Here is a 21,113-nt window from a genome sequence, read left to right as displayed (position 1 = left end):
ATAGAGAGCAAGATGCCCTCCACAATTGTTGACTCTGTGCACACTAAGTGTGAGAAAGAAAATGGCCTAGCAAATAGGAGAGTAGAGAAAAATGAATAGATGCTCTTTGGATTATAATCCAGTATTAGCAAACAGTTCACCTGAAATGTTTAATATTTAAATAGTTTTGAAAAAAAATTTTAATGACTGAACATATGAAGTTTTTGGTATTGTTAGTATTATATTTTCTAAATATAATCATGGTATTAAGTACAGACATATACAAGAAAACAGCATGGTACTGGCACAAAAGAAACACAAAAATTAGTGGAACAGAATATAGAGCCCAGAAATAAATCCACATATTTATGGTCAATCTACAACAAAGGAGGCAAGATGATACAATGGATACTAATAAGTGGTACCAGGAAAATTGGACACCTAGTTGTAAAAGAGTAAAATTAAAACATTCTCCAACACCATACACAAAAATAAACTCAAAATGGATTAAAGATCTAAATGTAAGACTGGAAACAATACAAATCCTAGAAGGAAACATAGAAAACATAATACTCTTTGACATAAATCACAGCAATATTTTTTTTTGGATCTGCGTCCTAAAGTAAAGGAAATGAGAGCAAAAATAAACAAGTGGAGTCCAATGACACTTAAAAGCTTTTGCATAGCAAAGGAAATCATCAAAAAATGAAAAGATAACTTACTGATGGAAGAAAATATTTGTAAATGATATGACTGATAAGGTGTTAATATCCAAAGTATATAAACAGCTCATATAGCTCAATATCAAAAAACAAAACTCAATCAGAAAAACAGGCAGAATAATAATAGACATTTTCCCAAAGAAGACATACAGTTGGCCAATGGGAATATGAAAAGACACTCATCATCCAATAATTATTAGAGAAATGCAAATCAAAACCTTACACCTGTCAGAATGGCTACCATCAAAAAGATCACAAATAACAAATGTTGAAGATGTGCAGAAAAGGGAACAGTCTACACTACTGGTGGTAATGTAAACTGATGTAGTCACTATGGAAACCAGCATGGAGTGTCCGTAAAAAACTAAAAATAGAACTACTATTTGACTCAGCAATTCCACCCCTTGATATACATCCAAAGAAAACACCAATTTGAAAAAATCTATATTCACCTCAATGTTCATAGTAACATTAGTCACGATAGCCAGGATATGGAAGCAACCCAAGCGTCCACCAAAAGATGAATGAATTAAGAAGATTTGGTATATATATTCATATACATATAAAATGGAATATCATTCAGCCATAAAAAGAATGAAATTCTGCCATTTGTAACAACATAGATGAACCCTGAAAGTATTATGCTTAGTAAAATAAGTCAGAGAGAGAAAGACAAATACTCTACACTATCACTTATATGTGGAATCTAAAAAATAAAAATGCATGTATATAACAAAACAGAAACAGACTCACAGATGTGGAGAACCAACTAGTGGTTGCCAGTGGGAAGAGAGAGAAGGGGGTTAGGGCAATATAGAGGAATGGAATTAAGAGATACAAACTACTATGTATAAAACAGATAAGCAACAAGGAAAATATAGTCACTACTTTTTAATGAGTTTAAATGAGGTAAAATCTATAAAAATATTGAATCACTATGATGTACATCTGAAACTAGAAGAATATTGTAAATCTACTATATTTCAATAAAAACAAAACAATGAACAAAATTTATAATTCATTACATTTTCCAGTGTTCCTTATATGAAGATCCCTAAGAACTACTTTGATTAAGTGTTAGAAAAATATTGTTTTATGCAAATTTTATGCATGTATATGTGTGTGTATGTATATATATATATGTGTGTGTGTATATATATATATATATATACACACACAAAGGGAGAACATAATTTTCATGTTATCCTTTTATGCTTAAGCTATTTGGAAACAATGCTTCCTAATATTTTTCTTGATCAGCTCAGACTCTGAGCTTAATAACGTTTGCTTAATAACTATTATACAGTTTTAGCAGAAAAAGCATGGGACTTGGAGCCACAAATATTTGGATGAAAAATATCAATTTATCAATAACATCAATTATCAAAAATATCAAAATTTCTATTTATTAGCTCTTCACCTTGGGCAATTTTATTTCCGTCTTTGAAAAATGGGGTTTTAAAAAATACGTACTCATTAGGTTTGTTGTGAAGTTTAAATGAGACAATACATGTAAAGCACTTAGCACTACAACTAGCACAGAGTAGGAGGAACTCTAAAAAGGTAACCACCTATGATGGTTATGATTTATCATAATTTTCTTTGAAATATCAAATCCACATGGTGTTTTCATTTTTTGGGGAAGTAGTGTGAAAACTAAAGTTAATGGATAAAACGAAAATGAAACATTTAGTGAGAGAAATAATATTTAAAAATTTAAGTTTAGATTAGAGTCCTCACACTTAGCTTCCCATCTTCTAATATGGCTTGTGTCCATTCAGTTCAAGAAAAGTTTTGGTGCCTACTAAGTGCCAGGTACCCTGGGGATATGGTGATGAATTATAAAAAAGTAATTCACCTTTTTGATGAATGATGAATTCAAATATCATGGTCAAATTAAAGAAGGTTTTAAATATTTAAGTTAAATTCCTCTTTATATCTTCTTAACATTTATTCATACCTTTGGGGAAAAAAAAAAGAGTTGCATCTTCTGATTTCTTCCAAATCCTATCTATTTCCGAACTGGTAACTGATTTCTACAGGTAGGAAAATTTATGAGCCTAAAGTCCATTCTCTTGGAGGAAAGAAGCTTCATGAGAAGTCAACCAGCTACAAGGGCAATGGTATTCTGTAGAGAATTTATTTTCAAAGGTATAAAGGAATGCTATCATTTTTTCTTCATATGAAACCTTACATATATATAGATAAAAGTAGAGCTGCCACTGTTTTGGAAAGAGAATCAGAGGGTGAGGCATACCTATTATTTGCTTATAACAATTAAATTTAACAACACTTATAGAATAATAATGAAAAGTATAATCACATCTATTCACCTATTTAAAATAATTTAAACAATATTTTTCACTGTGGTTACTCTGACAGAAAATTTGACCATAATATGGGGATAATAACGAATGATAATGGGCTAAGAATCAAACTGTATTCTTTGTCTTCCCTCTTTTAAACTAAAAAGAAAAGTTGTGGAAAAAAATGGAGCCTGGCAAAAGTTTCTCATTTTAGTTGAGCAAAGGTGGATCATTCTCTCAAAAGTGTCAGCTACTAGATAGACAAGAGTACAATATTAAGGGTGATAATTATTTCTATAAAGCTAAATTATTATTTAATATCAATATCTGTAAGGCGCCCATTGCCATACTTCAATGAGAAAAAGTTCACATGAATTTAAAAAGTTGTACATTTGCCTATAAAAATATATAAATTTATTCTTACCAGCAGCCTTTTCACTTTGACCCAGAATATTATGCTGTCTTTTCCACAAGGGAACATCTTCTTTAGTAGTTTTAAGAGTCACAGAGGGATGATTTTCTTCATATGTTGGGCATCTCTGGGTGCAAAATACGGTCCCATCTTGCTGGGCAACCATTTGATTGCCATTTGAATGATTTATTTTTATTAAAGTGTGGCACTCAGAAGCACAATATGGTAAAGATGGTATCACAGTGACTAAGTCAGAACAAACATGCGAGAGTGGAAGACTACTTTCTTGATTCCACCGATTCAACTTGTGTTCTGTTGGAAGCATAGGTTTTGAATTAAAATAGTTATATATACTGATGTTTTGAGAATTTTCAGGCATTACTGATTGACAATGGGATACTTGTGTATTTTTGAAACTCCTAATATTTAATGGAGATTTCGGAGGAGGATGAGGTATTAATTTACCCTGAGCTTGTAAAAATGTGCTGGCTTTGCTCGCAGACTGTGGTCGAATAACAGTGCCTTTTCTGTTCGTATATATAAAGCCTGACTGGACTTTAGCAGATTTTGTTCTTCTAATTACTTTTGCTCCTCCTCTTTGTGGTTTAGCTTTCTGAATTTTAGAATCACCATTATTTACAAGGGATTTACTTTCCTCTTTTTTTGAGTCTGGCCAGGCTTGTTTAGCAATGTTATAACCTGGAGGTACAAAACAGTTCAAAGGCACATGGTCTGTTCCAGATCCTTCTAAAGCAGCAACATTTTCAGAGATAAAATTATCCTTGGGCTTTTTTCTATCAGCAGCATCTACAGTAGAAGCAGGAATACTAGTTATATTGCTGGCAGCACCATTTTTAGATTGAATGTGTAATGGTTGAGAGCACTGTTGAGATATTTCTATTCTAGTCTTCAGTGAATGACTATCTTCAGCATTTTTTTCTGTATCTCCAGTTTCATCAAACCATCTCAGTTTTTTAATAGTCTTTGGAATTTCTTCATTTTTCCCTTTTTCTTTTCTTAACTCAATACTATCTCTGATACCTGCTGCTTTTTGATTTCCTAACTTAAAGCCTTGGTTCGTAACTACTGCCTTAAAATAATCATGTTCGTATTTAGATTCTTTCTTTAAGATACTTTTAAGAAACCTCACACCATTTCTCTCATGAATATTGTATTTCATTTTCTTGTGCTGACCAACTAAGTCACAATTAGAAATTATATTAGACAATGAAGTTGCTGTTTCACCTATTTTCTGTTTTTTATCTTTTGAATCAGAGTTGTAAGGTACACAGGCAGATTGAAAATTATCTGAAAATAAAGGCAGCTCTTCCTTACTACAAGTAAAATATTTTATCTTTTCGTCTTTAATGTCTTTCAATTCCCCTAACTTATCAGAACACTGTACCGGGTCGATTTCTTTTATATGTATACAATTCTTTGGTAAGGGCCTAGCTGATTGTGTATCAGATGGCAAAACTAAAGGCGTTGCCACAGGTACAAATGAAGCAGAAACTGAAGCAGTTCTATTTTCTTGAGTTAATTCAGAATATTTCTCTTGGTCTGAAGTTGCTGCCATTTCCTGGGTTAGAGAATCTGGAGTGGCCCAGGCTTTGCTGAACTTAAATGCTGGGCTCTCAGCAACCAATGGTCTCTCTCTTTTGAATGTTCCAGAAGAGTCAGTTGTCCTCACAGCACTAGTTTCAGAGATCTTTTTGCTTTTTTCATCTTGTACAAATATGGGTGGACTATATACAAAGACTACTGAATTATTAGCAGTATTTGTGGCTCTTTCTACAGTCCTACTCAGAGCAGATGGATTTTGTTCTTTACTATTGAAGTGTTTACAGGATGGTGCAACATTAGGTTTACTTAAAATATCTGAGAAAGGTGTGACAGTCTGAGTATTTGGATCATCTAAATTTGTAAGCCAATTATTTATATGATGAGTTTTAGAGAATGACAGCTTATCTTCATCAAAGCAGCTTAGATAAGTTGATTGCAGATTTGCTGATTTGGGGGAAATAGAATTCTGCTGCTGGATTGATGTGGAAGGTTCCTTATTAACTGTTAAATATATTTCTTCATGTTCCCCAGCCTCAAGACTGTCTATACTTGAGAGGGTTTCAGAATTTGTTATCTGATTAACTTCATCACGAAATTTCTGAAAGAAAAAAAAAAGAACATTGTTTTATATTTTAGAAAATTTTAAGTGGCAAAATTAATGACTTCACACAGCATTGTTATTGAGCCCCATTTGACTTGGCATGTAAAATAGAGTAATATGACTATAAATAGTATAGGTATATAAATAATCTATATTCCTGGAACAATCCTCAGAGTGAAAAAAGAGCCAAGAAGGCTTACAATAAAGTGGGTTTGCCTTAATCTCTTTACATTAAAATAACTACTCAATTATTCTAGCCATAGTTATAGCTTAGAAAATAATTTTGACATTGTTATTCAGAGAATAGAGGGTTTTTTTTAAGGTTTAATAACAGCATGTGAAATTCTAAAAAATAGTTATTTATAAATGGTATTTTTTTTCCCTGAAACCTTTGCTGGATTTGAATAAGTCTCCTAAAAGTTCTATGACTCTAATATGAGTTTCTGATTGGTAAGGCTACATAGTTTTATAAAGTTAACCTTGTGGTCTATAAAACAGAGTTCTCAGCTCTGGCTCTATGTTGGAACCACATATGGAGGTTTGTAAAAAGTGCCTGGGTCCTTCTGCTTTAATACTTGGATGTGGTCTCCATGTAATGGTGGTATTATTATTATTAATTATAAATTCCCAGGTAATTATAATATAGATTCAGGATCAAGAACTATATTTTTTTAAGGGCTCCACCAGCAGCATAGGGGTCCAATCTGAGCTATAGCTGCTAGCCTATGCCACAGCCATAGCCACAGCAACACCAGATCTGAGCCACATCTGCAACCTACACCACAGGTCACCACAACACTGGATCCTTAGTCTACTGAGTGAGGCCAGGGATTGAACTTGTATCCTCATGGATACTAGTCAGATTCATTTCCACTGAGCCACGATGGGAATCCCAAGAACTATCACTTTTAATCAGTTTTTAATAAAATTTCATGATCACTTCAAAATATAGTCAATATTTAAAAATATTCTGATTTCCCATACATGTAACACATATTTAGGATGCACTAATCTGTACCACATATGTAGAAATAAGTTCAAGAAGACTTTAAATTGTAAATATAGTCAAAAACTTAAAAGGACTCAAAGGAAATTAGTTCCCTTAAAATTTTACACACATTTTAGAAAATTTAAATATTCTGGTGTTAAAACAAAATTTTACTATTTTTCTTGCCCCCAAAATAAACTGAGAAACCAAGGAAATGACTTACAGAATAAATATATTTCAGTTTGTGTTATTAGTGCTTATTGACATATTATTGTGAAATAAATTTTGAAAATGATTGATAAGTGTTTGATATTACTAGCATTTACCCTCTGCCTGTCACCTCCTTCAGTATTGCAATGTCTTTTTAAAGAGATGGTCACTCGACCTAATTCTAACTAAGCAAAGCACAGCTCCTTCAATGCTTGTTTTTGGAACTGAGTTATTTTAATTGATAATGAGGCTCCTAAAAGCTCTATGACCCTAATATGAATTTCTTTGAGATTTCATTTAATGAGATGTAGAAATCTGGGTTAGAAGGTCCTTCTAGATATATATGTGATGAACATGACTTTAAGATTTCTCTTTGCATTAGTCTGTGATGGCCTCATTTCCCAAAACACCTCAAAAGAAGTCCAGCAACTTCTGATTTCACTAAGCTGTACTTTTTCTTCCCTCAGAATTTTTCTTACCAGTAAAAAATGAAATGTTATGATCAACTTCAAGTTTTACTTGTAAGTTACTGATATAAAGTGCATTAGACAATGTACTTTGTGTTTTAGTTTTTAAATCAACTTTATTGAGATATACTTATCTACAACAAAATGTACTCATTTAAAATGTAGAGTTCAAAATGTTTTGACAATTTACCTATAACCATCATACTAAACGCATTTAAGAATCCTTTCATATGTTGAAAGTTCCCTCATGTTTCTTTGTAGTCAATACCTACCCATCACTGACAACCACTAATCTGTTTTCTGACACTATAGATCTGAGTTTTCATTTGTTATCATTTTCATTCTGCCTGAAAAACTTTCAGGAACATTTCTTGTAGTGCAGGTACTGGTGTAGTGCAATGGTGTTCAGCCGTTGTTTGTTTGAAAATGGTGATTTTGCCCTCATTTTAGAAAAACAGTTAGATAAAGGATCTATGTTCTTCCTTAGAACTTAAAAACATTTCACTGTTTTTTGGCTTGAAGTTAGGGTCCATCTTATCTTTGTTTACCTACTTGTAATACATCTTTCCTCCTCCCAAGCTTAATTTAATTCTGATGTGCTTTTGTGAGGGGGGTATGTGTGCACATGCACATGGGTGCACACTTATCCTTCTTAGAGTTTGTTGAGCCTCTTCAATTTGTGGATTTATAGTTTCCACAAATTGGAAACTATAAATTTCTAAAACTATAAGTTTCCCACACTGGGGTTGTGAAATGGAAATCCTATAAAATTGGATTGTGATGATCACTGTACAACTATAAATGTAATAAATTTGTTGAGTAATAAAAAATTGTCTGATAATTCTATTATCTCTATCATTTATGTGTCTGATTATATTGATTAATTTTTCTTCTGGTTATGGGTCACATAGCTGTCTGCTTTACATGTATGTAGTAAGTTTAAAAATTTTTTTTTTAAATCTTTTTAGGGCCACACCTGCAGCATATGGAATTTCCCAGCGTAAGGGTTGAATTTGGAGCTGCAGCTGCCAGCCTAAGCCATAGCCACAGCAATGTGGGATCTGAGCCACGTCTGCAACCTATACCATAGCTCACAGTAACACTGGATCCTTAACCCACTGAGCAAGTCCAGGGATCAAACTCTCGTCCTCATGGATTCTAGTCAGGTTGATTACTGCTGAGCCATGATGGGAACTCCCTGTACGTTCTGATTGAGTGTTGGACATTATGAACATTATGCTGTATGTCTAGATTTCAATCTTCTTTAAGACTTTTTTTTTTTTTTTGAGAGGTAGTTGGGTTACCTGTGAAATTTTTTTTTTGTCTTTTTGCCTTTTCTAGGGCTGCTCCCGCAACATATGGAGGTTCCCAGGCTAGGGGTCGAATTGGAGCTGTTGCTGCTGGCCTATGCCAGAGCCACAGCAACGTGGGATACGAGCCGTATCTGCAACCTACACCACAGCTCACGGCAACACTGGATCCTTAACCCACTGAGCAAGGCCAGGGATCGAACCCGCAACCCCATGGTTCCTAGTCGGATTCGTTAACCACTGAGCCATGAAGGGAACTCCAACCTGTGAATTTTTTGAGGCTTGTCCAGAGGATATGCCCAGTTGAAAAACCCATGTAATCATGTCTTACCTCATTCTTTTCCCTGTTTTGCAAGATCATATCTTATACTACCTGTTCTCTATTATCTAAAAACAATTGTTCCATATATTTTATTCAGAACATAAATGAAGTGGCAGGAAGGAACTTCATCATAGCCAGAAGAAGTCTCCTGCTCTGTGTTTTTTTTTTTTTTCTTTGCTTTTTAGAATCATACCTGCGGCATGTGGAAGTTCCCAGGCTACGGGTCGAACTGGAGTATGCCACTGCCACAGCAATATGGGATCTGAGCCACGTCTGTGACCTACACTACAGCTCACAGCAACACTGGATCCTTAACCCACTGAGTGAAGCCAAGGACCCAATCTGCATATTCATGGATTCTAGTTGGGTCCATAACCTGTTGAGCCACAATGGGAACTCCCTCTCCTTTGCTTTTATAGCCTTGCTACAACTGCTCAGTTACGGGTAAATTAGATCAAAGTTATGAATTTAATCTTGATATCAGCCTACTAAGAATCTCATAAATGTAATTACTCATGAAAAATAAAGTGCATGGACATTTCAGGAAACCTAGTATGAAATCCATATTCATTTGTGGGGAAAAAAACAAAGTAAATGCCCTAATAGAGACAGAATAAAAACAACATTTCTACGTAATTGCACCATATTTTCATTAAGAACCTAATAGCCACATGTATTATAATTTTCAAATTGCTTTTTATAATCTAATCTCTAACAATAATACTTATATTACATTATACTGTTAAATAGTTTTCATGTTTTTCAGAAAAGAATATTCATAAAGCATATTTTTCTAAATATGAGAGATGTAAAAAGAATAGAGGAAGCAGGGAGAAAAATAGAGTAAAAGGCTAAAAAAATACTAAAAACTTATTTCACTAGTATCTGTGATGAATTTGTGCTGACTCACGCAAACATACCCTTGGCCAGCAGTATAAATTTCTTTAGTGGTGAACACCGCAAAAATGGGACAGAATTACTGCTAGATATTAAAATAATAATAATGTACTTAGAGTTTCATACTTGCAAACTGCTTAGATGCTGATCTTCTAGGAGTTTCTGAGTTTCCTCCAGTTTAAGCTGGAATGCATCTTTGTTAGAAGCCAAGTTTGCCTTGCTGTTTTCCTTCATTTCTTTATCACAATTGATTTTGGATATGAGATGTTTCTGATGCTTGTGATCATTTTTGGACAATGATGAAGGCAAGACATTATCTATAGGTCTGTGAACCACACACAAGAATGTTTAGTAAATTTAAATAAAATTAACACACATATGACATATTCATGTAGTATGTGTTTGTGTGTGTCCAGATAATCACATATAAGGATATTGGAGAAATATATAGACATAGTAGAATGGAAATTTAAAGGAGTCAATAGTAGAATAAAACGGATTTGGGATTATAGTGCCAATAAAGCACTATCTTCAAGTAGGAATGCCAAATTATTCATGGCCTTGATAATTAAATCCTTTCCCTCTATTGTTTGGATAGGTGTAAAAGGCATTCCTATAGATGTGTAGAGTCATCCCTCAGTTCTTTAAGAGCCTTCCTATCTGGATAATAATATGCTGCATTACCCTTAGTTATGAGTTGATGTCATGGATGACAGGTATCCCTATAACCCTAATAGAGAAACTGGTTGAAGATTCAAGCAGATAGAAAATATAAAGATTTCTTGTCAACGCAGACAAGAATTTCCATCTTTACTAGGTTTGAGAGCTTGGATATTATTTTGTGGAGGAGAGTGGACATATTTGTTTTCAGTTGTATCACAAGTATAAGCATGGTTTTCATGCCATAAAAGGGGTACTTTTAATGTAGAGTCTATGTTTAGTGTTTTAAAATGCCACCCCAAATTATCAGCAGATGACATCACCTTCTCTTAGAATTTTGCATCTTCTGGAAACTTACAGCATGTTACATTTCAGTGTATGTATAAAGTGAAAAGCAAAGGATGATTTTTTGGGGGGAGGTGGGATGGCAATGAAGTGTACTTATAGCTGACTGCTGTTACATTAGGCCAGTAGTCTGAATTCCAAGGGTATTTATTCCCAGTTCATTTGAATTATTCTCAATTCAGTGAGGATTACAATGTTCTGGAAGGTGATGCACGGCCACATGTGACATATATCTATCTCCAATACCCAAATATAGCTTTATTTGGACAGACTGGAATAGCCAAAGTCAATGGTTATTAGATTCCTGACTATCCTTTTGTGACCACAGGGAAATCAAAGAGAGCAACAAGGTATCTAACACAAATTCCTGAACATTTCAAGTGTGTTTTTCTCCCTTTTAGGTTTCCTACTTTTATATATTCCTTCCCATTCAGTCACCCTTCCCAAATGAAAATTGCTAAATCTACAAAATGTCTAATAAACTAATTTATTTACCTTTAAAGTTGTCGTCTCTCAATTTTTTCTTCTCTATTTCTTTCTTCTCTACTCCACTTGCTTCTCTTCTCTTCTCTACTTTCTTCCCCCAGTGAGGAGGATTGAAAGAATAGATAGGAATAAAAGGAGATGGGGATGTAGAAAGAGAGGAAGAGTGAAGCATGGGGGGGAAGGAAGAAGAAATCATAAAGGAAGAAGAAACTGGAGGAATTGGAGAGGGAAAATTTAAATTTGTTGGAGGCAAATGTGGAAAGGGAGATGAATGCAAAGGAGAGGAAAAAAGAGGGATAGATGAAGAAGGTACAAATGGAGAGGTAGAAGAAGATGATGAAGGAGAGGAAAGAACAGATGGAGAAGAAGAAAACTGTATAGAGGATGAAGAAGAAGATATGGAAGTAGGAGATGAAGACAAAGAAGAGGATGGAGAATGACAGGGAGGTGGATGGGTGAAACCTGATGTAGATGGATGGTCTACAAAGCCATGGGGCATATTCGACAATGTTAGGGTTTGTGAGACAGATTGCTGGACTGACTGAAAAGGATCTAAGATAGGAGGATGTTCAGGCAGTGGAGTGATAGAAGAATGAGTGGGGACTGGATGATGAGGGGGGTGACTGGATAAACAGGAAGGTTTCAAAACAGGGAGACCTTCCAAAGGGGTTGGGGAAACAACCAGTCGAGCTGGAAGGGAACGATGAACAAGGGCAGGCATTAGAGTGGTTGGGGTAGAACGCTGTGCTGGAAGGAAATGCTTGGGTCTCAGAGTTTTGTAAAATAACTTGCTTTGTAAATCAGAATCGGGAATGATTGGTGAACCTCGGGGTGGGTGGGGTAAATGGTCAGGTGGGCCAGAAGGAATTGGGACTGGTAGATGAGGGAAATTGCTTGAAAAGCTGGAAGTAACTGGGGCTGGAGGGCGAGGAAGATATTTGATTGGGTGGGATAGTAGTGGGGTTCGTAAGAAGGTCTTTTGAAGAGTAGAGGAGACAGATGGACGGATAGGCAGGCTATGGGGCTGGCGGGTGGGAGAAACAGTTGGATAGCTAGGAAGAATTTCGGAATGGTGGGATAACAATGGGGCTCGTAAGGGAGACAGCTGATTGGGTAAGGGTAAGTAGGGATCAGGTGTGGAGACAGCTGGACAGGCAGGAATGGATCTGCACAGGTGGAAAAGCATTTGGACAGGAAGTAGAGAGACAGCCTTATTAAGATGGTATTTTGGTTTTACTGGGCTGCCTCTAGGCTTTCAATTTATATTATTTTTTGTTACAGGCATGATGTTCTTCTGGTCAGTGTCCTCTCAACGAGCTAACAAAAATATACATAGCTTATTCAGGTTCCCCTTTCTCAATCCTTGCTCTTAGAGCATTTTCACCTCTCAGAAGCCTGACAGTCATATAGGTAATAGATATGGGCTAGAAAATCTAGTTTAAAGTACTGGTATGAAGAGCAGATAGAAATCAATTACTACTCAGCTCTGGCCAGATTTCTCAGGGTAGCCTGTGGATCAGGATCAACTGTCTCATCACAAATACATGGATATTGGAGATAGATATCTAACATCATTTTAAAGTATAAAAATATGGGGAAAATATGGCTTCTTTTACCCTACATCTACCAGAAGGATTAAGTATACTACTTTTGCGACAAGGATTTGGTTGTGATGGAAAGCTGATTACTTTTATTTTTTATTATTCTTTTATTAATATTCTTTTATCTCATTATTTCCTGAAGTAGCTTTTATTTTTATATGAGCATAGTCTCTGATTTTTTTGAGGCTTAAGCATTGAGCATTAATTAAGTATACAATTTTTTTCTTCTTTAGATGATCACAAAACCAAATTCCTAAATTATTTTTATCTACCACTAATATTTTCTACATTAGAACAATCATTTTTGAGCACTGATATACTTCCCCTTCTTTGGAAGCTCACCATTTCTTGATACTACTTTATTCCTTAAAATATTTTTAGGTTCATATTGTATAAGAAATGCATTTTTATTTTTATTTTACCCTTTTTGTCTTTTTTTTTTTTTTGGCTTTTCTAGGGCTACTCCTGAGGCATATGGAGGTTCCCAGGCTAGGGGTGGAACTGGAGCTGTAACTGCCGGCCTACGCCAGAGCCGCAGCAACATGGGATCCAAGCTGCGTCTGCAACCTACACCACAGCTCATGGCAACGCCGGATCGTCAACCCACTGAGCAAGGCCAGGGACCGAACCCACAACATCATGGTTCCTAGTCAGATTCGTTAACCACTGCGCCATGACGGGAACTCCAAGAAATGCATTTTTAATGTGACAATAGCTTTAAGTATTTGCAACTTAATTGTATTTTCAATAATACTACTTATATTTCTATCAACTTAACACCTGCTCTCTTATATTCCAAATTTTCATATTTGTAGTGTAACATTTTATAGTTTACAAAGCATTTTCACATATTTTATACTGTTAGTTATTTGTGGAGAAGAGTTCAACTTTTTAATAAGTAAACAACAGTGTTCTCTTTATAAATTGTATACATTTGTTGTTTCACAAAAACATAAAAGTTTTTTGTTTTTGTTTTTGTTTTTAGCGGCAACTGTGGCATGTGGAAGTTCCTGGCTCGGGAACTGAATCTGTGTCACAGCAGCAACCTGAGCCACTGCAGTGACAATGCCAGAACCTTAACCCATTGTGCCACAAGGGAATTCCAAAATACATAAAATTTATGTGTGTGGACATATAGACAGATAGAGATATCATGAAGTCATAGTCATAACAGTATATTACAAAAATAAATGGAAACAATTATTCTAATTTAGAGTGGAGATAATTTCTCATAAAACAAAGGTGATATAATGGTGCTAGCACAGATTTGGCATAATGGTAACCATATGTTTGTTTGCTATAGAGAAATCAAAATTGTCTGAAGCTTTATCTCTTCTAAGACTAAGGAACTGTACACCATTGAACAAAAAAGTCTATCCTTTCATTCACAGGGCAAAAGAGCTTTTTTAATTGAAAATACTTGATAATACAAAGGATAATAACCAATATGCAGAATAAGAAAACTGTTAGTGAAGAAACCTGTATACAAAAATGCACATTACTTCTATACTAAATGATGTGGAATTTTCTTTACCACTCTAAATTCTCCCAGGCCCTAAACCTGCCTCTAATTGTTATCTTTACTTTTGAGACAAAATTTTCCATAGAGTACTCTAAAACTATACTGCATTCACTGCTTCAACTTCCATTTGTTCCTCAATTTACTGCTATCTGGCTTCTACCTCTACTACTCCAATGTACCGCTTCTGCTAGTTACTAACTAACTGACCTAATTGCAAACAAGATACTTGTGACTGCTACCTTTATTGACTTTAATTCTCTTGATTTCCACATCATCATACACGCCTCATTATTTTCCAGCTTCTCTGGTTGATCCTTCTCAGGGTCTTTCTTGAGCTCTTCTTTTTTTTGCTTGGATATGCTGGAATTTTTGAGAGTTATAGGATCTTATCTCCTCAGACTCTCTGTGTTATCTTATTTATATTGTCTGTGATCTTATCTGTATAAGTATGTGAGTGAAGGGTTAATAAAATCCATTCTTTCTCTGTGGACCAACTCAATTTGAGTTTGCTTTCTAACTCTGTTCCCCTGGATTATTAGCAGGATTTGGACTGTGCTGCAGGCACCTTGATTATGTAAAAAATGACTCTTCATTGGTGAATTGCATCTGTACTGAGAGGACTGAATAAATCACAGATACCTGATAGGAAGCTATATAGCTTTGTGTTTCCTTCAGTGTGGTAATTCCTGTAACTGGACATGTCTCTTGCATGGAAGCTCTTCATATGGAGCCATTACAAAAGATATTGGTTCCTGTCTGGTCCATGAGATTTTTAACCCAGGATGGCTGTATGTTGCACCCATTGTAATGTCATCACTTGTGGCATGCCATAAGGATTCCTCCTGCTGAAGTTTATTGCTTATCAACATGCAGTGTTTTATGTCTTCTAATTGAAGCCAAACATGGTCTATTGTAGTCATGGGAGTTTAATTGTTTAACTGAACGCAAGACCACCACTGGCGGGTACTGGGCCACAGGTTTAACTTTATCAATTCATTGGCAGCTATCATATCTATATTTATGGTCCAGATATCTTACCAATGAGAAACTGGCTCCAGAATAGCCCCAAAGTGTCTTGAATTCACAATTTATCATCATCCTTCCACTTAATCCCTCCCTTAAACCTCTTTATCACTAATAGTTCCTATTTTGATAAATGGTTTCAGTATCCATTAACTGACCAAATCCAATCTCCAGGGTTATCCTTGATTTCTTCCAATTACCTTCCAGTTCTTAAATAGCTACCAAATCACATTGATTCTATCTCTAACTAGGTCTTAAGAAGTCATTGTTTTCATTAACTAAAGTACCATTTTATCTGTTTTCTCCATTTTTAGTCTTATCTGACTTTTTCTCATCCTGGCAATATTCCTAAAATACAAATGTCATGTGCTTGTTTCAAATCTTTCAGCAACTATTTTTAGGACAAACTCCTTATCAAGGCTCTTCATTATTTGACTCATGGCTTCCTTTCCAAACAATCTATCTGCCCACAGCTTCTCACTGTACACACAGGTCAAAATGAACTACTTACTTTCAGCTTCCTTAATACAACATGTCCTTTGACACCTTCATTCATTTTCATACACTACTTGTTCCCTCTTTCTGGAGTTCCCACTCAATGTTTGTCTCTGATGAATTAACTTCACCTATTAAGCTTCAGGTCAAATTTATACCCTGTGAGTTTTTATTTAGGCTAGTGATGTGTCTCCATTCAAATTATTTGTTGAATACCTCCAACATGCATATCAATGAGCTAAGCACCACAGGGAATTTAAGATTTAGCCATTGTTCTCCTCAATAGTACAAACTGATTGGGGAAACATAAGTATACATAAAAATCGAGCAACCACATATATAATTCTGACGTTAACATTTTTCTATAGACTTGGCCTCTAGTTTCATCTTAGGTCAAATTGCTTTTATACATTTTGACTTGGATTTTTACTCAAACTCAGAAGGCTCAAATGAAATTTAATAATATCTTGGAAAACCTATACCCTTTCATTACATTCTTTTTAAATTTTTTAAGGGCTCAATTTGTGGCATATGGAAGTTCCCGGGCTAGGGGTTGAATTGGAGCTGCAGCTGCCGCCTACCGCATAGCCACAGCAACACCAGATTTGAGCAGCATCTGAGACCTACGCTGCAGCTCACAGCAACACCAGATCGTTAATCCACTGAGCAAGGCCAGGGATCAAACCCATGTTCTCATGGATACTAGTTGGGTTCTTAACCCGCTGAGCCACAACAAGAATTCCCTTTTTAATATTTAAAGTCAGCAAATTCCTTCAATTATAAAGACTTAAAATTTCAGCTTCTTTTGATTTTTTTGCTTTTTTCATTTTCTTTATTCTACAACACACCAAATTAATAATCCATTCTTTTCATGAAATATCTTTTCCTCTGTCTTTCTTTTCTATTCCAGTGCCACTTTTCTAAACATAAGTCCTTTTAAACTCATGGCTGGATACCTCTCAAATTTCTTGCCCCATTCTGTCCATATTCCAGTTCCTTTTTTTTTTTTAATATCAAGGGACATTTTATTTGATGTGAAACCTATCACATTACTTCATTTAAAAAATAATTTTGTGTTGTACTATCATTGATTTATAGTATTGTGTTATATTCAGGTATATGGCACCTGATTCAATTTTTTTCAGATTGTACTCCATTATGTTATCACAAGATGATGGGCATAATTTCTTATGCTATGCAGTATATCCTTGTTGCTTACCTATTTTATATACAGTGGTATGTATCTGTTAATCCCATATCCTTAATTTGTTCTTCCCCCCCTTCCTTCTCCCCTTTGGTAACCACAAGTTTGTTTCTATATCTGCATAGCTCTTTTGCATGTATATTCATATGTACTGCTTTTTAAATACCATATATAAGTGATATCTCACAGTACTTGTCTTTCTCTGATTTACTTCATTAAGCACTGTATTTCCTAGGTTCGTCCATGTTGCTGCAAATTACAATAGTTTATTCTTTTGCATGGCCAAGTAATATTCCATTATATTCCAACACATCTTAAACCAGTCATCTGTTCATGGGAACTTGGATGTTTCATGTCTTAAATAGTGCTATCATGAACACTGGGGTGCATGCATGCATTCAAATAAGTATCTTCATTTTTTTCACATATATACCCAGGAGTGAAATTGCACGATCATGTGGTAGCTCTGTTTTTAGCTTTTGGAACAATTTCCATGCTATTTTCCTTTTTTTTTGTCTTTTTGTCTTTTTTTTGTTGTTGTTGTTGTTGCTATTTCTTGGGCTGCTCCCGAGGCATATGGAGGTTCCCAGGCTAGGGGTTGAATCGGAGCTGTAGCCACCGGCCTACGCCAGAGCCACAGCAACTCGGGATCCGAGCCGCGTCTGCAACCTACACCACAGCTCATGGCAACGCCGGATCGTTAACCCACTGAGCAAGGGCAGGGACCGAACCCGCAACCTCATGGTTCCTAGTCGGATTCGTTAACCACTGCGCCACGACGGGAACTCCTCCATGCTATTTTCCATAGTGGCTGCACCAATCTACATTCTCATCAATAGTGTATAATGGCTCCCTTTTCTCTACATCATTTTCAACATTTGTTATTGGTAATCTTTTTAGTGATAGCCATTCTGACAGGTGTGAGGTGATACCTCATTATAGTTTTGATTTGCATTTCTCCAATTATTAGTGAGTGATATTTAGCATCTTTTCTTTTGCCTGGTCATTGGTATGTCTTCTTTGGTAAAATGTCTATTAGGGTCTCCTGATTGTTTTTTAATTGTGTTTGTTTTTTTTGCTTTTGAGTTGAGTGGGCTGATTACATATGTTGGATATTAGCCCCTTATCAGTCATATCATTTACAAATATTTTCTCCCATTCAGGAGGTTGCCTTTTCATTCTGTTAATAGTTTCCTTTGCTGTGCAAAAGATTTTATGTTTAATTAGCTACCATTTGCTTATTTTTTCTCTTATTTCTTTTGATTTAGGAGGCAGATTCAAAAAATATTGCTATGAAGTATATCGAAGAGTGTTCTACCTATGTTCTCTAGTAGTTTTACAATTTCAGGTCTTTCATTTAGGTCTTTAATCTATTTTAAGTTTATTTTTTTATGGTTTTAGAGAATGTTCTAATTTCATTCTTTTACATACAGTTGTAAAGTTTTCCCAGCACCACTTATTGAACAGACAGTCTTTTCTCCATTGTATATTCTTTCCTCCTTTGTCATAGCTTAATGGACCATGAGTATGTGAATTTATTTTTGGGCTCTCTCTTCTGTTCTTTTGATTGATGTGCCTATATTTGTGCCAATACCATACTGTTTTGTTTACTGCAGCTTTGTAGTATAGTCTGAAGTCTGGGAGGGTTATTCTGCCAGCTCTGTTCTTTTTTCTCAGGATTGCTTTGGCAATTCAGGTACTTTTGTGGTTCTATATGAACTTTAGGATCATTTGCTCTAGTTTTATGAAAAAATGTCATGGGTATTTTGAGAGAAATTGTATTAAATCTATAGACTGCTTTGAGTAGTATGGCCATTTTAATATTATTTAAATTAGAGAGATTAATATTACTTATCTCTAATCCAAGAGCATGGAATATATTTCCATTTTTTTGAATTATCTTTAATTTCCTTCATCAAAGTTTTAGAGTTTTCAGAGTATAGGTCTCTTACCTCCTTGGTTAAGTTTATTCCTTGGTATTTTATTTTTTAAGGTGATTTAAAATAGGATTATTTTATCTATATTTTATTTCATACTAGTGTATAGAAAGACAAGATTTCAGTATATTAATCTTGTATCCTACAATCTCACTGAATTCATTTATTACTTTTAATATTTTGGGGGTAGAATTTTAGAATTCTCTACATAGAGTATCATGTAATCTAAAAATAGTAACATCTTTACTTCATCCCTTCAAATTTGGATAATTTTATTACTTTTCCTTGTCTGATTGCTGTGGCTAGGACTTCTAATATTATGTTAAATAGAAGCAGTGAAAACAGGCATTCTTATCTTGATTTTAAAGGGAAACTTTTAGCTTTTCACAATTAAGTATGATATTGGCTGTGTGTTTGTCATAAATGGCCTTTATTATGTTCTCTCTACACATGCTTTGATGAGAGGCTGTGTGTGTGTGTGTGTGTGTGTGTGTGTGCTTTTTAGGGCCACACTCATGGCATATGGAGGTTCCCAGGCTGGGGTCTAATAGAAGCTACAGCTGCCAGCCTACACCAGAGCCACAGCAATGCCAGATCTGAGCTGCATCTGTGACCTACACCAAAGCTCATGGCAACACTGGATCCTTAACTCACTGAGCGAGGCCAGGAATCAAACCCGCAACATCATGGTTCCTAGTTGGTTTCGTTTCTGCTGCATCATGACAGGAACTCTGAGAGTTTTTTTTTTTTTTTTAATCAAGAATAAACATTGAGTTCTAGCAAATGCTTTTTCTGCATCTATTGAGATGGTCATGTGATTTTTCTCTTTCCTTTTGTTCATGTGGTTTATCATATTGATTGATTTGTATATGTTGCACCATTCTTGCGACACTGGAATGAATCCAATGTGATTATGATATATGATTATTTTTATATATTGCTGGATTCATTTTGCTAATACTTTTTGAAGATTTTTTTTTTGCATCTACATTTACCAAAAATATTGGTCTGTAATTTTATTTTTTTATAGTGTCTTTGACCGGTTTTGGTATCAGGGTAAGTGCGGCCCTATAGAATGTATTTGAGAGGTTCTGTGCTCTTCAAATTTTTTGGAATAGTCTGATTAGGACAGGTATTAACTCTTGTTTATATGTTTGCTAAAATTCCATTGTGGAGCTGTCTGGTCCTGGACTTTGGTTTGCTGGAAATTCATTTTCACTTCTAATGATTGGTCTGTTCATCTGTTTCTTTTCAACTTAATCTTGACAGACTGTATACATCTTTAGATATTGGTCCATTGCTAGGTTGTCCAATTTGTTGGCATATAATTGTTCATAGTATTCTCTTATGATTTTTTTGTATGTCTGTGGTATTGGTCATTATATCTCCTCTTTCTTGTTTATTTGGGTCCACTCTCTTTTCTTTTTGATAAACCTTTAGCCAGGTTTATCAATTTTGTTTATCTTTTCAAAAAACTAGTTCCTGGTTTCATTCTTCTTTCAACTCCTAGGAAGTACTTTTTTAAAAACTGAAATATAGTTGATTTACAATAGTGTGTTAATTTCAGGTATACAGTAAAGTGATTCCATTATATATATTTTAGATTATTTGCATTGTAGATTATTATAAGTTATTGAATATTGTTCCCTGTGCTACATAGAAAATCCTTGTTGCTTATTTATTTTATGTACAGGAATTTGTAACTGTTAATCTCATACTCCTAATTTATCCCCTCCTCTCTCTCCCCGCTGATAACCATAAGTTTGTTTTCTGTCTTTGACTCAGTTTCTGGTTTGTATATAGATTCATTTCTATTATTTTTTAGATTCTCTATATTAGTGATATCAGTATTTCCTTCTTTCTGCTGACTTTGGGCTCTGTTTGTCCTTCTTTTTCTAATTCTTTTATGTAGTAGGTTAAGTTGTTTAGTTTTAGATTTTTCTTATATCCTTTATACAGGAAGGCCTGTATCATTATGAGTTCCCCTCCTAGAACTACTTTTGCTGTATCCCATAGATTTTTTGGAAAGTTTTGTTTCTATTTTCATTTGTCCAGAGGTATTT

General features: G+C 35.0%; 1 protein-coding gene across 10 annotated transcripts in view; it reads right to left on the bottom strand.

The window, feature by feature from the left end:
- The window catches only part of CEP126 (centrosomal protein 126), an 83,422-nt gene that overhangs the window by 28,143 nt on the left and 34,166 nt on the right, over nucleotides 1–21,113 (bottom strand). For all 10 annotated transcript variants that reach the window (XM_047752849.1, XM_047752843.1, XM_047752844.1 and 7 more), the window contains exons 5-6: nucleotides 9,904–10,102; nucleotides 3,432–5,580 (exon numbers count right to left, since the gene is read on the bottom strand). In XM_047752849.1, coding sequence (XP_047608805.1) covers nucleotides 3,432–5,580; nucleotides 9,904–10,102 — 2,348 coding nt within the window. The remainder of the gene's footprint in view (nucleotides 1–3,431; nucleotides 5,581–9,903; nucleotides 10,103–21,113) is intronic.

Source organism: Phacochoerus africanus, chromosome 11 (genome assembly GCF_016906955.1).
Source record: "Phacochoerus africanus isolate WHEZ1 chromosome 11, ROS_Pafr_v1, whole genome shotgun sequence".
Classification (NCBI taxonomy): Eukaryota; Metazoa; Chordata; class Mammalia; order Artiodactyla; family Suidae; genus Phacochoerus; species Phacochoerus africanus.
This window is presented reverse-complemented; position numbering and strand designations above follow the sequence as displayed.